General features: G+C 42.3%; 1 protein-coding gene across 3 annotated transcripts in view; it reads right to left on the minus strand.

Moving 5' to 3' along the window:
- MPP5 (membrane palmitoylated protein 5) overlaps nt 1-17,005 on the minus strand; it is a 60,644-nt gene extending 43,639 nt beyond the window's left edge. For 2 of the 3 annotated variants that reach the window (XM_019519201.1, XM_019519199.1), the window contains exons 1-2: nt 16,920-17,005; nt 7,295-7,808 (exon numbers count right to left, since the gene is read on the minus strand). In XM_019519201.1, coding sequence (XP_019374746.1) covers nt 7,295-7,661 — 367 coding nt within the window. In that variant the 5' untranslated portion in view covers nt 7,662-7,808; nt 16,920-17,005. Of the gene's footprint in view, nt 1-7,294; nt 7,809-16,724; nt 16,893-16,919 lie in introns of those variants that run through there. The other variant, XM_019519200.1, reaches the window with a different exon arrangement.
- Between the last annotated feature and the right edge of the window lie 497 nt (nt 17,006-17,502).

Raw genomic sequence — 17,502 nt, forward strand, 5'->3', positions numbered from 1 at the left:
TACAAATTATAAATGGCAGAAGAATTAACCATTACAAATTAAGGCATATACCACTAATTTATCCAAATTGCCACTGGTGATACATAATTTTAATTTTTTTTCAGGAACTTAAATTTTCTCTGCTGCTCTATAGTACCCAGATAGCTGTGGGAAACAACCATGGTGCTTTTTTAATAAGTTGGAAAGATTTAAAATTACCTGGCATAAAATCTATCTTTAAATCAGCAATTTTAATCTTGGTTGGTAACCAGTGAAGCACACCAATTTGAAACTAAGTATAAACAAACTGGTCATTGAATTGAAAAGCATGAGTAATTGGAAATGAAGATAAAGTATTTTCTCTGCACCTACAGAAGAGGCTATTGCCACCAAAAGCTGGTTTAGCATTTCAGCACATTGTTTTTCCCGTGAGCTTAAACAGAGTCTTTGCCCAGTGCAGTAGTTCAGTTTATTTTTTTTTGGCATACATGTACTACTTGATTTTTTTATACCATTTAAAGTATTTAAGTTTAAACTCTGGCAATTCCAAACTTCTACTGTACTTTATATATAAAGATTAAACTTAAAGGAAAAAGTCTGCTTAGCTTTTTTTTTTGTCCATCCCAATTTCTAACCTAGTCAGTGATCAACAAGGATCCAGGTTTTCCATCTGTCATGGAAAAAACAGAGAAAACAACAGATTTTTCCCTTTACCGGAAGCAAATGTGGATTTCTCATTTTACTGGAGAAACCCATGGATATTGCAGTTTTGCAAAGAGCTCTCTGCAGGCTGGCAGAGTTCTAGCCTGCAGGGGCTGGGACGAAGCAGGAGGACAGCAGCCGGGCAAGAGGCACCGCCAGGCAGCCTGGAGAGTAGTGCCGGCAGGTAAATTGGGGGGGCTGGGGGGAGGAACTGAGGCCCACATAGGGAGGGAGGGATTTGGGCAGGGCCGGGGCCACTGCCCAACTGGGTGGTGCATGGGGCTTGGGGCCTGGGGCTGCAACGTGTGGCTACAGGCCCCAGCCGGGAGTGGGATGAGGCCATGAGAAGCTCGTCTGGGAGTAGGGGGCAGTGGATCTGGGTCCCTGGCCCTACAGCCCTGGCAGCTGAAGGTGGCAGGGGGCTGTGGGTGGAGAGTGAGGGACACAAGCAGGGCCAGGGGGCTGTGTGTGTGTGGGGGGGAACAGGGACTGGGGGGCCTTTCATTTTAATCACGGATTTGGGGGGTTTTATCAGAGAATTTGTGATTTTTTTTATTAGGGAAAACCAGGATTCCTGGTGACAAACTAGGGGTTTTGGTTGTATCTCAACAATCTGTGTTTTAAGCCAGATAATTTAACACTCTAAACACCCCTGCTTTTTCTCGCTTTGTTTTTTAAGTCATGGAATTTGTGATTCCTGGCAACCAAAAAGTTCAGTTTGGCTAGGTACAAACATTCAAAAAGCCTGAGGCGGGATGAATCTAAGTTACGTGGTTTTCTGTAGGCGGCATAGTTTAGATCAGTAGTGAACAGAACGTACATTTGGCCTTTGGCTGGGGGTGAGTGTGCAAATTTTACGCCAGGTTCTGCCATTTTTAAACCAGTCCATGCATGCCAAACTTCTGTTTCGTTATGGGTATTGACTGGTTTTCCAATCGCTTATACCGGTAAAACTGTAACGTCTGTACCTGGCCTTTATGATTAAAAGCAATATTCTGGCCTCTGTCACACAGCATTTAATAAATTTTCAGGTGAACTGATTCTATGGGCTCAAATCTCCCCACCCCCCACAGATTATTTTTTAAAAATGCAGTCTTAAACTAGTTTCTTCACTCAGTAACAGGGGCTGACAGCTTCCAGAAGAGGAAAGTCTTCTTTTGAAGTTTAGCAAAAGTGTCAGATCTTAAATTGATTTATCCAGTAGATGGAAAAAATAGGACACATTCATAGGGTTTTGTTGTTGTTGTTGTTTTTAAAAAGAGAGAATGCTGGGGAAGTGAGTTCTGCTATAGAGCCATTTTATTAGGGTTTAGTGTTATGAAAAGAAAATTATGATCTGGAGATCAATTGTATTAGTAGCTGAATACTGATTCCTTATGGGCAACTACAGACCTGAGGGTCACACAATTAAATATGAAACAAAGTTTTTGAGTTTTGCAACATGTCAAATCTGATGTGACCTCTAGGTCACGCTAATTCCAGTATTAACCATGCTTCACAGAACCACCATCCATATTTTTTTAACATCTTTTGTTTTTCCACTTGTAGTTTGCCAATTTGAAACAAGTTGTTACTATAGCAAAAGAACGCCAAGGCAGAACAGTGCAGTCTTTGTTACATTTACACAGCCTTGTCTAGGGCAAGAGTGTTCAACCCCCCAGCCTGCGGTCTGAAAATCTGGTAGCACAGGACCAGTTGCACCACTTCACTGCTGCTAAATTTCCAGACTTATGGGGTGTCCCAAGCCCAATGTGCTAGATTGGGGGTACAATCCCAGCATGTGGGGCCAGGTGGGGCTAGCACTGGGCCCCAGAGCTTAATCCCAGCCTGTGAAGGCAATGCCAGGCTCCCAGGACCCAATCCCAACACACAGGTGTGGTGCCAGGCCCCTAAGGCCCAATCCTGGCATACAGGGGTGGGAGGGGGTAGCACTGGGTCCCAGGGCCCAATCCCAGTGCACAGGGTTGTGAGGAGGTGGCACCAGGCTCCCAGGGCCTAATCCCAGTGTATGGGACAGGAATAGGGTGTTGTCAGGTCCCAGGGGCTTATTCTAGTGTGCAGAGCTCAGTTTGGCCTGTGGATCAGCCCCCATGCGACTCACCTGGTGCATGGGCCCAAAAAGTTGAGCACCACTAGTCTACGGGGCTCATCAGTATGGTATTGGAATACTTTGGTGAACCAGTACTATAACAGCATGAGAGACACTTTGCCAGTGGATTTCATATGTACTTGCTGACAGCAAAGAACGGTGAAGGGCAAGAATCTTGGGTTCTACTCAACACATAGGAGGGGTTTGTTCTAATGGGTATAAACTTCTGTCCACTTCTCTCCAAGATCAACTTGTTGACCCCATTCCTGTCCCAGTCCCATCTCTTCCTTATTCTTGGCTCTGTATCTCAGTTCTTTTCTCCTTGCCAATTCAATCCCAATGTCAGCCTCAGGTTTTTCCTACTAGTTTTTGTCACCTTTGCCTAATTGGTCTCATTTTTCATCTGCTCAATTTCCTCTTTGGAATCCCAAGATTCCAAAGAGCTAATCCCAGTTTCTCAGCTCCCTGCACCTTGCCATTTCTCTTTTCTCACAATACCTTGTCCAAATTTCCTTATCAGCCAGTCTGAGTTTTACCCCTACACTGACTCCTTTTCAGGATGGTCTCCCCTTCCCCTATTCCTTCCCACTGTTTCCTAGTCTGTTTCCTTGTCCAGCTAAATCTCAGTCCATCTCTAGTTCTGCGTCCAGTGTCAAGTAACCTCATGTCCCTCAGCCCCTTCCCAATCTCTGCTCTTTCAATCTCAGCCAGTTCTTCCATATAGCTCAGTGTACTTGCCTAGCTAGTCCCAGGGTCCCCTTCCAACTGCCAGTCAGTTTTTCTCTCCTCCCCTCCAGTACCAGTGTAGGTTCCTTAAGGGGATGATAAAAGATAATAATCTTTTTAAATAATATCTTATCTTTTATAATATAATATCTTTTAATAATATTGTAATAATATTGTAACCAAGAGAAGTGGTGCTGGCCCCTACCCTGGGGGGTCTTTAAGAGGAGGTTAGATGAATACCTTGCTGGGGTTGTTTGACCCCAGTACTCTTTCCTGCCATGGCAGGGGGTCGGACTATATGATCTACTCAGGTCCCTTCCGACCTTAGAAACTATGAAATATGTAATTAATATGCTATTAATATATTATTAATTGTGATATTTTAATAATAATGTTAATAAAATTTAAAAATAACCTTAAGGGGATAATAAAAGATATCACATCTACCCAAAGAACTTGGCCTGCTTAAGGGGATGAAGCATGCTCATTAAGGATGAGATCTTTACAGACTTTAGCTGTTAAATTCTAGCAAGTCTCTACTAAGCAGGTGTGAACTACTGTTTTTCAAAGACTAATACATTTGGCCATGTTTGGGTGATGTTTAGATATGGGGAAGCCTTGGCCCAAATTTCATCCCTTGCCAAATTTCAAGTCCTTAGTACATAAATATAAGAGCCTGAGAGCATTCTGAATTTGCACATAAGCCAGATATTTTTGCTCATCTCTTTCTAACAGTTGAGCCATCTGGGTTGAAATAAAAATTTTAAAAAAAGAAGACAAACGGTTGAAGCAATCAACCAGCATGGAAAATTTAAGCCCAAGCAATTAAAGTCTTGCAAAGTTATAAATCTCTGTTTTCACAACACAAGAGTGTTGGATAAGATTCATAATGGGCAGTGTCCCTAGCTTCACCTGTAATTAAATATTAATAAAGTGCCCAAAGGTCCCAGTACAGACTGAAGTCTCATTGAATTACATGCTTTACAAACTAGACAGGAAAATAATCCTTCCTCATCTGGCACTATTTTAATTGAAGTCAAAATTAAAGTTACTGCACTCTGCTTAAAAGTGGATATAGTGAAATAGGCAGCATCTGAAATACAGGGGCTGCTTATGTAGAGAGTGTTTGAAATAGAGCAATTTGTCATCTGAAAGGAATATGAATAAGGACATGATCTTACTTTATAAACTGTAAAATAAACCTTTGCTGTATCCTTCTAGTTAAAGTCTGGGATGTGTGTGAAATTTAAGTGAGCTCACCCTTAAAAGATGAGAGAGAGCTAGAAGTGGGTAAAACCCTGTGGGAGGTCATTAATCTAGTCCAGTGGTGTTCAACCTTTTTGCCAAGTGGGCCAGATGGGCACTCCTTGATCTCTCTGAGGGCCTAATCCAGATAGTGGTCCTGATACAGTGCTCAGGTCAGGCACGGCAGGGCCCCATTCAGCCACACAAAAGGGGGAAGGAGGCAGTCCAGCCTCAATCCTGCTGCATATGGGGAGGGGACACCCCAGTCTAGCTGCCTGGGGGGGCACAGAAGGGTAGGGCACAGCCCAGTCCCAATCCAGCCACATGGGGGGCTGGCAGGGGTAGAAGGCATGTGGCCTGGCTTAGAAATTTTGTAGTGGGGGAGGGGTGGCAGTATTAATTGTCACTGCTCCCCCACTGCCAAATTCCCCTACCTGCTGGTAGCCCCAGGGGTCAATGTCATAGTTCCACAGTCCAGAGATTGAGGAACCCTTGTTCTAGCCCTGCAGATCTGTTCCTCTTAAAGCCTGGCTACTGGAGTGGCAGATGCTCTAATCGCCATTGCACTGCAAGCAAAAAAAAGCTTCTAATTTCTTAGTACATTACATCAGAGATACCATCCTACAGTAGGGGTGCACCGATAGAGATTTTGGGGACTGATACCGATAGCTGATTTTTAAGGAGGCATATTGGCTTATGCCAATCGGATTTCCAACACAGCTGTTGTGGTGGAAGGGGAGGGGGAAGAGAAGGGTAGTGGGGGCAGATCAATGCCACCCTGCGGTGAGGGAGGGAGTGGGGCTGGGGTAGGCGCTGCCCAGATGGGGCAGGGTGGGACACAGCTTTGGCTTATCCAGGGGGCACAGGGGCAGGGAGGCTCCCACCACTGTGTGCTCCCTGGGAGGGCACAGGGGTGGGCTGCTCCTGGATCTGCGTGGGGTGGGATGCAGCTGTGGGCTGAGCCCGGGGGCCACATCGGGCTCTTCCCAGAAGGGGCAGGGGGGGCACCATGTTGCACTTGGGGGGGGTGGTAGCAGCACTGGGAGGGGTGCTACAGGGGGGTTGCAGACACCCCAAATTTTGCTGTAGCCCCCTATACCCTCTCTCCCAGCACTGCTGCCTGTTCCAAGTGCAGCACAGCCCCGGTCCCAGCCTGCAGATACAGCCCACCCTGCCCCACACCACGCAAATCCAGGGGCACACCTGCGACCACCCTGTGCCCTCCCAGAGTGCATGCAGCAGTGGGAGTTGCCCCCCCTCCCCCGCACTTCCCAGACGAGTCGCAGCTCTGTCCTGCACCCTACCCAACCTGGGCATTGCCTATCCCAGCCCCAGCCTCACTCCCTTCCTCACCGCAGGGTCCTTGATCTGCCCCCCCCCCACCCTGCCCCTTCCTTTCCCCATCTCCGTCCACCCCAACAGACTTACCAGCTGCACGCAGCTCTCCAAGCTTCCAAGCTATGCTCCTCACTGCCTGTGTGCTGCGTTGTGGCCATGTGCACGTACGAACATTTATCGGCCAAATTATTGGCCACATCAGACTGATTTCTGATATAGTCAATTTTCTTTATATCAGTGCCAATCCAATATCGGACTGATGTATTGGTGCACCTCTATCCTACAGATGTACACTTCAGCAAGAAAATCTGAACAGCTCAAAATGTGTAAGTGTAACAGATAAATTTTGGAGTGAGATATGATGTGATGGGCTATATATTATAAAGCTTCCCAAATATTTCAAACTGAAAAAAAGCGCCTGGTAATTTAGAAACAGTTTTCATTTAACAAGAAATAAACTTATTAAGGCAGGATTTTATTTCCAATGCAAAAGTGTGAAGAAAACCTGGAAGAAAGTTAGCCTTGACAATGTGACAGTAAACTACAGGACTAGTCAACTAGGAACAAAAGTTGCAACTCTTGCCTGCAAAATCTGAGCTATATCCAAAGTGTTTAATGTTTGACTTCTATTGAAACAAAAATTGGTTGATGTTTGATATACCACGTGCTCACTGTTTTGAATGCTCAGGCTCAAAAGCACAGAAAGGATCAAGCCAGCAACAGCAACCCATTGATACCGAATGAGTTCAACTGCCCAAATAACGAAGCAGTTATTATGTGGGCATTTCCTAGATACACTCTGCAGGAAGATTTGACCAACTGGAAGAAGAACAGTTCAAGGTACAAGACAAACTTTACACCTTTGTATGCTAAAATCAAACAACTCCAAATGTATGTTTGAAGAATTAGAGGTAGTCAAGCATGGAAAAAAAAACGTATTTGCCAAAGGTCTCTTAAAAGCTGGGAACAAGAAACAAATCTTAAATTTCTACCGCAGATGGAAAAAATTATTTAAAATGTCACTGTATTTTTACTTTCTTCAACTTTTGCTTGAGATTGCAGTTTGAATTTAAATGCTTATTTCCACTAAGATATGATGAAAAGTTTGTCTTTTAGTGCTGCTCTTCCCATAAGATTAGTTTAATATTGTCAGTAGTCTAACAGTATTTTTAAATAAAGGAGTATTTTCCCCATTAACTTGTACTTTTTACCTACCTAGTATTTTCACAGTATAATGAGGACTTTCCAGAATGACTCCTTCTTCCGTGTCAAACATAGGATTATCTATTCCAGTTTTGGGAGGAATTTGCGCTAGTTTCTTAAGCCTCATTGAAGCAGTAAGGTCCAGTTCTTGTTTCTTTCCTTCTTCTTCCCGTCTGCGCCTCATATCCTCCTGCTGCTGGCGAATCCGCTCTAGCTGTGTGCTTCGTCGTATTGGCATCATCCTGGAGCCCAAATCCCCAGGACAATCAACAGCCATCTCTCTGTGCTTCTGTGACTCCTCAGAAGATGTAAGATCCACATTTTTTGCTTCACCATCAGAATCCTCTGTTACGTGTCCATTCATGTGAGAAGTTGTCATATTATATGTAATAAACTGTATTAATTCTCACACACAAATTCTGTGACAGGGCCAGTTTGCTTTATGCTGCCACTTAAAATCCATTATAACGTCAAAAAATATTTCCCTTCCATTAGACAAAGTTGAAGAACTATCCAGCAAGGAAATCTAATGGGAAGAAGATTACAAAAAGTTACCAACTAACTAAATTAGTAAGAAAGCCAGTTAGTTTCATAATGCCAGGAACTAGACATCTCTCTACATCTATCATGCACATATTCCCTATTTAAGAACAGTTTACTACAGCAGCCTCAAGAATCTAATTAACACATTTTAGTAACCCTCATACATCAGTGTTCAAAAAATTAAATTTATAACTGTTAAAAAACGTAGCATTTAATATTTTTCAGATCAAGCAATGGTGATTTTTTACTTAAATGTACAAGGCTGAAAACCGGCATTTTTCTGAAAGTTTCTATTCAGATTTTTAATTAAATTTATCCTTCCATTCTAAAAGACTTCAATAAAACTATGCCTCAAGTTTTACAAATACTTGAATGTGTGAATAACTTTATACAGAAATGTAAATCACCTGGATTTTAAGAGAGACTACTTGCAGAACCAGGGCCTATCCACACAAGCACCTTTTCACTAGTAGCAAACATCTCTGGGGTAGGACAGCTACTATTTAATAGGATACTTATTCAAAACTGCTGTAATTAAAGGTATTTATACATTTGAAATGCAGGAATTAAAGTATGAAGAAAGTCAGTAACTAGATTTGGAATGTGTAAACTACTAAATAATTATGTATATGAAAAGCATCTTGAGATACAGAACTAGTTATGACCTCAATTTCATACCTTAGGTAAAATTCTTTACCAATCAGATACAAATTCTTATAGTACCTTCACCACTATGTTATCTGAATCTTTTCCAGTGCTGCACCAAGTAAGCAATGTTACAAACATCTGTCAATTGCTGTTTGTTCTCTCAGCCTTTGCAAAGGGGAGAAATGTGCAGGTTAAAAAAAAGAGAAGTTATTTTTATAGGGCAGATTTGTCACACCAGATGAGTGGTGCAGGGCCAGTCCACAGGTTGGCTTAATGGCATGTGGCTGGCCCCATGGTCCAGACAGAGCCCATGGACCCCCATCCCCACTCCCCAACAGAGCTTGCTCCAGCCATTCCAGGACCATGCTGCATATGATACCCATTCTGGCCAGTCTGTCTACGAGCAGCAATGCACGCAGCACTCATCTCAGGCTGGCTGAAATGGGCACCATGTGCAGTGTACATCCCATGCCAGCTGGGCAGGGGCCACATGCCAGGAATGTCTTGGATGACCCGGGATGGGTGCCACATGTAATGCATATCCCAGACTAGCTGGAGAAGGTGTCAAATGCAGCAGGGGTCCTGGGCCTTGCATGCAGGGCCACAGGTACATGGAGCCAGTCCGGTGCACAGCATGTGGGTCAACTCCAGACCCAGGGGTAACATCTAGGGCTAGACTTGGCTTGCAGGCCATGTCTTTGACACCTCTGTTAGGTTTTCATACATATACTGTTGCCTGATTATTATTACATAAGGCAAGCTGAAGAGCATCCTTGAACAGAAGGTGACAAGGTTGCAATGATCTTTTTATTCTGGGGGAGTTTGTTCTTTTGTCTCAGAACAGCACCTAAGAAAACTGTACAGAAAAGATTGGTTGAGGTGACCATAGTTACATTTTAAGTCCTTTTATCCCTTCAATTCCAGTTTAAAACTTGGCAATTCCTATTACTGTTGTAATTAAAAACTAAGTCATGACATTTCTTGTAGGTTTGTTTTTTTTTTAAACATAGTCTGGCCTCAGATTGAAACTCCTGTTAGTGTGTTTTTTCCCTTTATTTTTAAGGAATGTTTTCATCTGGAGGAGGCTGCTGTAGTTTTAAATAATACTGAAAACTAAATATAAATGGGAAGGTAATGAAGAAGCTCTAGTAACTCCTACACAAGTTTCTGTCAGCTTGCAATTCAAAGAGTGAAATGATGTTTTTCATTTTATAAAGCAAAGCAAAGGGTATGTACAACCTGCCTAGAAAAATTACTCCATCTCCTCTACCTAACCACTGTTGCTAGAGTTACTGAAACCATTCAAGCAAGCTGACTGTACATGCCACAGGGGTTTAATTCGGTTTAGTTCTCCCTAAATTGAAATGGTGGGTTTTTAAAAGCACTGCTTCAATTTAGCAAGAATTAAACCAAAGTAAACCCCTGTGGCATATACACAAGGGTTGGGGCCTGATCCTTACCTGCCTCTGGTGGCGGGGATGGAGTGGGGAGAAGGGGAGGCATGAGCTGCTGATGGGCTGAGCAGTCCCTGAGGTGTGCGGGGGTCCCCCAGGCAGCAACTGCCTGCTGGCACCAGACTATCCCAGGGGGCACCGCAGCCATGGAGGAAAGCACCAGGCCCCCGCACAGCTCAGGCAGACAGACAGGCTCCAGGGAGGGGGGGAAAAGAAAAAGATTAGGTTTGCCGCTTTTTTTCTTTTTCTTCAGTGAAGCCTGCCTGCATGGGCTGCCGCTGGGTCCCACAGCCCGCGAGCTGTGCGGTGCCTGCCAAGCCCCAAGCACGTCGGCTTCCAGAGCCCCGTGCGCTATTGCACTTTGTTAGGTAACAAACTAAAACACCTCGGAGGTGTTTTATCTTGCTACGTACCAAAGTCATTTAATACGCCACCAAGAGTACAAAGAGCAACGTCACTAAAGTGGAATATGCTGCGGAATGTGCAAACAGCAATGCCATTAAAGCGGTGCAATAAGGCATTTAAGCTGCTTTAAAGGCCAATTTTGTGGCGTGTAGAAAGGCCTGTAGGTACTATTTAAACACATATAGTAGCAGAGTTTCAGTATTTGTTTTTGAAATTTCACAGTTACCTTTTAGTAAGCAAAGAGGAGAATGTTATGTCAAGTCAAATTGCATGAAAGAACAAAAAAATCACCCTTCACCATTATGTACTGCAAACTTAATTAACATTCTTGAACTTTCTGGGCAGGAAGGCTCCCTAAACAGTAAAAATTGACCACCAAAAAAAATGAGAATTTAATGCTTCAGAAAGGCCTGGATAATAAGTTAAAAACTTCACAGAGGTCTTCTTCCAAATTCAAGGAAGAAAAGGCAAAAATCCTTCAAAATTATCTTTATAGATAGAATTACAAAGTAACTTTCCCTTCTCTAAAGGCATCCTATATGCTCCTCAAAAGGAAGCAGTTCAAGAATTGTCCCAGAATAAAAGGAACACTGCAAAACACAAACAAGGCTACTGCCAAGGTAACATAAACTAGGTTACTTGGAAATTCTATTTCTTAGAAGATATAACAAAGGATTTTCACTCTAGTTTAAGAATCCAGTGCAAACTGGGCAAAATAGCCAAAGCATTAAGCATCTGGAAAGCTAAATGTCATCTCCTTCTATCTCCATTTTCCCATATATCTTCAGAGGTGAAACATTCATCCCCCTCAGTTAATAGTTTGTACCATTCAGGTACTCTCAAAATTTCAGCTTCATTTTCGAAAAAATGGTTGATGTTCACTTTAATGACAAACCACCACCCCTGCAAAACAGCAGACCCTAAAATCAGAAGTGGGTGGGTAGGAGAATATTTAAATCAGGGCTGTTGAACCAGCAACCTCTGGACTCCTACCTGGCTGCCACTCTTCCCATTGCTTTGAAGAAGATGGCTGGGATCTCCAGACTCCCCCACCCTCGTCCAGGTTCTGGTTTCTGCCTGTGCTCCTGGGTGCAGGGCAGGTACTATGCACACAGCAGGGGAGGCTAAGGAGAAAGCTAGATTGTGTCTGAAGCATGCTGCAGGTGGGCTTCTTGCATGAGATGTGTAGACAGTGAGGGAGTTGCAGGTGCTGCACATGTGGCAGGAGAGGGGAGCTGGGCTATGTGCACAAGGGAGGTCCTCTTTAAGAAACCCTACATGAGAAAGAACTTAGTGCAGGGAAGGAGTGGCCCCTGCAGTTGTTCAGCCCCCAGATGCCCAGACATTGGACAGCCCTGAGTAAGCTATTTAACTTTCTTTAAACATTCTACCACAGCAATCCTACACATATACACCAAGTAGATTGAGATATCCAATTCAATAAAAACAATAATTCACACTACGAAGAGCAAAAGAGTTAAAAATCAGCCAGTGTTTGATAACTAGCCAAAAAGACTTTAAAAAGATGGACGAGGCATTTCCATAAAAGTTTTGGATGGGTTTAAAACAAAAAAAACAGCCTCAAAGATGCTCTGATAAGAAAACTTACATATTTGACTGAGTTAGAGATGTGCCAAAAGCAACAAATCTCCATTGAGGAGGTGGGCTTTGCAGGTCTGAAAGGCCAGAGTATAGTCCATTCCCAGAACGGAACACCAGTATTGTTACTTGAAATGTATGTCGCAAGGGACAAAACACCCAGGATCTTTGTTGTAGCAAATGTTCTATTTCAAATAGCACAAGATCAAACTGTAAGGAATCTTGGGCCCCTGACAGATGTTGTATTTAAGATGTGATTAATTGATTAATCAATGAATCACACCTTTACTTTAATGTCTGTCAGGGACCTAGGTCATATGAGTAAGAAACTGAAAGCTATGCCCTGCAATAGAATTCTCTTGCTTTAACAATAACCTCCATGGAACAAATTTGAATGGACTTCAGACATTGTTCTAAATGCAATAATTGCAAGACTTGGGCTAGAGAGGTGACAAGTCTTTTCTTAGACAAGGCAACAAAATAGTGAAGGCATGGGAATCTATCTTTGAAAATCCAAAGCAAGATATTGGTAGCTAATGAGATCAGAAAACTGCTGACCAAGCAGAATTTAGATTTACTACAGTATAACAAAGAAAAACCTGAATACTAGCTCATTACAAACTAGGTAAGAGCTGCTCAAGATCAGTATAAAAACTCAAAAAGGAAAAAATTAATAAGGGGTTTAATACAGAAACCCCTCTCCCTCCCTCCCCACGATAAACAAAAATGACCAGGACAAACAATACTGCATTAACAGTATTGTTAATTTGTTCCTAAATCTTAGATAAACCCAAACAGTCCATAAACAAATGCTATTTTTCTGAAAACCAATTAGTTAAAAGGAAAAAAAAATGTGAGTGATTCTTGTATGTGGCATTTAAAAGGAGGCCACAAAAGCTAAAAACAGCACAATAAATCTTTTTAGTCATACAATTAATCCATCTGGAAAACTATTCTCACACAACCAGAAAGATTTGAGACACTTGCTTAGAAATGTCAAGGTTCTGTCACTTAACCCTGCCAAGAGGAGAATATTCCTGGGTTAAAGAGTGGACATCTATATTTGCTGATGGATCCAGCCCCATTTGGAAAATGAATGGCAGGTCTATTAATTCTTTGATTGTGACTTTCTTATTGATTAAACTGAAAAAAAGAAAAACAACACAATGAACTCTCATCTGGGTCAGCAGAGCTGAAACTTTGATTCAAAGCACATAACTCAATCAGGCAAGTTAATGGAATAGCTGGTAGCAATTGTAAGCTGCTGTCTTCCATGTAGGGTTTCTTAAAGAGGACCTCCCTTCTGCAAATAGTTAGGAATCTTGTTGGCAGACAGCATAGAAATACTGAAACTCAGGCTCCTGACAAAACTTAATTTAATTGCACAATTGGGATATGATGAATGTTATCATGGATTCGAAAAACTGCACATCCCACCATGCTACACATACATGGCAGGTCATGGAATTTTTGGGATGCAGAACATGATTTGTCAGATGCCAGTCACATGAGAAACAGGTGGGGAGTTCAACACTGGGGACTCAGTCCCTGATGATGGGCTCCCAGCCTGCCCAGATGTACAAAGGGGCCATGGAAAGAATGGCATCAGGGACTGATCCATGCCATGTGGAGCTTCACCATGCAGTTTTCAGAGTGCCAACACACTGGGTTTTCAGAGTGCCTGCATGGGGTTGCACTGTGTGGCTGTCAGCATGCTGATCTGCTCCCTGCACTCTGAAAAATGTGGTATCAGCTGGTGAGCTCTCCACCCTCTGGCACCCAACACTCTCCCATGGCCACCTGCCAGTGCCACAGACCTGGGGAGCAGACAGCTGGGGATTGGGGTACCATGCTAGCTGGTAATCTTAAAGCCTAGCCATATAGACAGCATTGGATGGCATGGCAGGACTTCACCCCACCACACATTCAAATTTAAAGCAAGATAGAAACCAACTACAAAAATGTTTCACATATAATGGAACACATGGACAATTTTCGTGGCTGGTTTCTCATGTTATTGCACCATTAATTGCCTGAATATGTGGCAGAGTTACTATTTATGGTGTGGTTAATATATTAATTGCATCATAGCTAATGTCTACCAGGAGCCTCAGAATCCCCATCTGGCTTCCACATTCTGAAGTCATGTGTATGGTAGGCTCTTGGCACACATCATTTAATGGAGAAATGGGATCTGATCCTTGATCCCAATCACACTTTTTCTATTTGCAGTGCAGGGCAAACCCAGGATCATGATCCAGGCTCCCCTTTACTAACAAGTTGAAAACTGTGTGCCTGTACCCTAGCTTGTAGGGCTGACACCCCATTGGTTGTCAGTCCCAGCCTTTACAGCCCAGACTGCTGTTTGAGACTTGAGGCTGTTGGGACCTGGGCTGACAACCAGCTGATTGTCACCCTTAGTCCCAAACAGCCCTGAGTGGTGCTTAGGACCCCAGGCTGTCACAAGGGTAGGTCAACATCAGCTGATTGTTGGGCCCAGTCCTAGGACAGTCCTGGATTGGCCCCTGACTCTTGCAAAAGCAGCAGCATGACTGTTAGTTCTTTACTGTAAATAGCTCTTTATAAAAAAAGTTCCTGCGAATAAAGTGTTGCTTCCACACCACAAGCCACACCAAGATATTACCTGCAGCTCACTTTCTGCATCAGGCACAAGCTACAGTGCTCTACCAATAGTTATGGGTATGGGAAGGTTACATAGGACTCTGCCATCTTGGCAGCTGCATGGCATACACAGTGTCTCCACATGTGCTGCTTTTCCAGAGAAGAAAACACTTCCCTGCTTAAAACAGATAACCCAACTGAGGAGCTGATTTGCAGGGGAGAAGGTGCATTGCATGTTGTGAAAAAATACAGTATCCAAACAATATAGAAATAAAACCTTATAAATCACAGAGGTAAAAAGCACCGAAACAATTTTCACTTAGGATACATAACATCTTGAGCAATGTTTTATTGACAACATTTAGATCAGGGTGGGCAAAATGTGGCCCGCAGGATGGATGCGACCCACCAAGCCATTCTATCTGGCCTGCGGAGCCCCTAAAAAATTTAGAGAAGTAATTTAATCTGCTCTGGGCTGCCTGTCATTCGGCCCTGGATGGCTTGCCAAAACTCAGTAAGCAGCCGTCCGCCCAAAATAATTTCCCACCTCTGATTTAGATGAATCGTGAGTATTAAGAAGTTTGGACATTACCTAAACATAAGAGGGCAAAATGTATACAAATCCTCATCCTTCAAAGGGTGCAAAACTAACGCCTAATAAATAAGGAGAAAGAAGAAGTGTCCATCATGGTACCAATTATAAAATAAGTTTCTACGTGGTGTTTCTTGCACTTTTCTCCAAGGCATCTTGTACAGGTCACTAACAGGCAGGATATGGGAGCAAACAAACTAAATATTAGATATAGTACAGCAGTCCCGACATTTCTAGCTATCAGAGCTTACAACATGCAGCTTTACACAATGTATTTTTCCCTTGATTTCAAAAGCTTCCTAACAAGGAATAAGAGAATGCAAAACAGAAAGAAAAAAGTAAGTTTAAGACAGAAGAATTACAAATCAAATTAGAATCTACTCAGATATTCTACCTAATTTGCTTTATAATTAGAAGAATATTTGTAACAGAAACAGTTTCTTCCCTTTCCCAGGTGATTAACTGCTTCAAACCACTATTCATTACAAAATATGCTAGGCACCATCAGTTTAAACATGGAGATTTCAAAGTCTTTTCAGACATGCCAAGAAGTGTTAACTTATCACAGATCTCGTAAATTTAACTGAGAATGGATCTGGAGTATGAGAACTGAAAACTGTTATCTCCTAAGAAAAGGAATGTTGTGCTGCTTTGTATGTGAGAGATTCAAAAATGGTAACTGGTCATGTGACAAATTTCAGGACTTCCATGAAATCTGAAACATTATATCTTTATAAAAACTAGGGCTAGACTCTGATCTTTGATATGTGAGCATTGCTTGGTGTGCAAGTATAGTGCTGCAAGAGATGTACATTAGCATGTGTTTCAAGGATCATAGAGCAGAAGAGAAACCAGAGTGCTTGAAAATTTAGAACTTACCTTAGAACACTATTCAGCAACTTTCAGGCTTAAGAACAGTGATAGAACTCAAATCTTATCAGTAGGTACAATACCAGTAGCTAAAAATGCAACTGCTAAATATAGCTAAATCTTCACTGGCTACATTAAAAGACCCTACAGGACCACAGCTTATTAGCTGAATGCAACATAAGGTAACATTTAGTATGGAAGCGTGGCTCATTATAATTAAAGGTCCTATCAAGTAATGGTCGTGATACTAAGAAGCACAAAGAGCTATTTGTGGCGTGATCTGCTTCCCTGGACCACATGCTTCTGCAAATAAAGAAGTACACAAGAAACATTTACTGCTCCATCAAAGGCTCCATTTTGCTCACAGGTAACAGTGCATCCTGAAGTGTTTTATTGTAGAACTAGAAGCACAAGTTGCTTTATGAAGTGTATCCAGTGGTTAAAATTAAGTAATTTTCCATTTGAAATCACATGCCACTTGTTTTAAAAGCCATTAAACACAGGGCACTATCAAAGGCTGATAAAACAGCCTGCAATAGTTTTAACTTGGTTCCCCAACTTGAGAAAGAAGAGACATGACATGAGACATTTTCAGTTTCCTGAAATGACAGCAGCAATGGAAGACTTATAATTATTATCAACTGCAACAAGAAGATCAGTAACAAGTCTGGCAAGAATTTGAAATGATATCAGAACAGATCAGACACACTTGTCTGGAATACTGCGAGTTGTTTATTTCCCCTTGTTACTCCCTCTTTTACGACTCCCTTTGGTCAGCAGCTGGAACTCCTCATTTAGATCAGATTAGCATTCCATTGACATTCTCTGGAGCTGGACTGTTTGCCTCCATAGCAACAGCTTTGTCAGCTAGCATGAGGTTCATGCAAAGAGCTGAGGAACTTACATCATACAATCAAAAATGTCTTTTTCCTCTGTCCACTTGCTCAACTTCTTTTCCTCTGATTTTTAAGCAGTAACAGTCTTCTAAGCCTGTTAGACAGAAAATTAGATGATTACTCAAATGCAGAGTTGTAAAACACCTTTCTGCAAATTGTATGAGGCTCAGTCGGCAGATGGCTAAAACCTCACAGTAAGTAGCAGTAATGATGTCAATAAACCTCTGAAGAACAGCACTTAAACTATCTGTTCTACTTACGTCAATCATTTGAGTAACACTTAAAGCTGAATGACTCAGGTGAATGAAATCAGCTTAAAACCTATACAGGATACACAACAGTAGATTACTTTTAAGAAAATACTTCAGCTCCATTAAATTCAAATATGAAAACTAATACTTCATAGAAATGGAATAATAAAAATGATGAAACTGCATTTAAAAACAAGAGTAAAAATTACAAATCATTCATGTAACAAGGGAAGACCACAACTAAGACCTATATCCACTTATAGATTATACTGGGGGTATCAAGCTGGCCCCAGACCAGATCTGAACCATGGGGGCTCCTCCCAGGGCAGATTTGCAAGAC

This window comes from Gavialis gangeticus, unplaced genomic scaffold (genome assembly GCF_001723915.1).
Source record: "Gavialis gangeticus isolate Ggan-Ray unplaced genomic scaffold, GavGan_comp1, whole genome shotgun sequence".
In the NCBI taxonomy this organism is placed as follows: domain Eukaryota; kingdom Metazoa; phylum Chordata; order Crocodylia; family Gavialidae; genus Gavialis; species Gavialis gangeticus.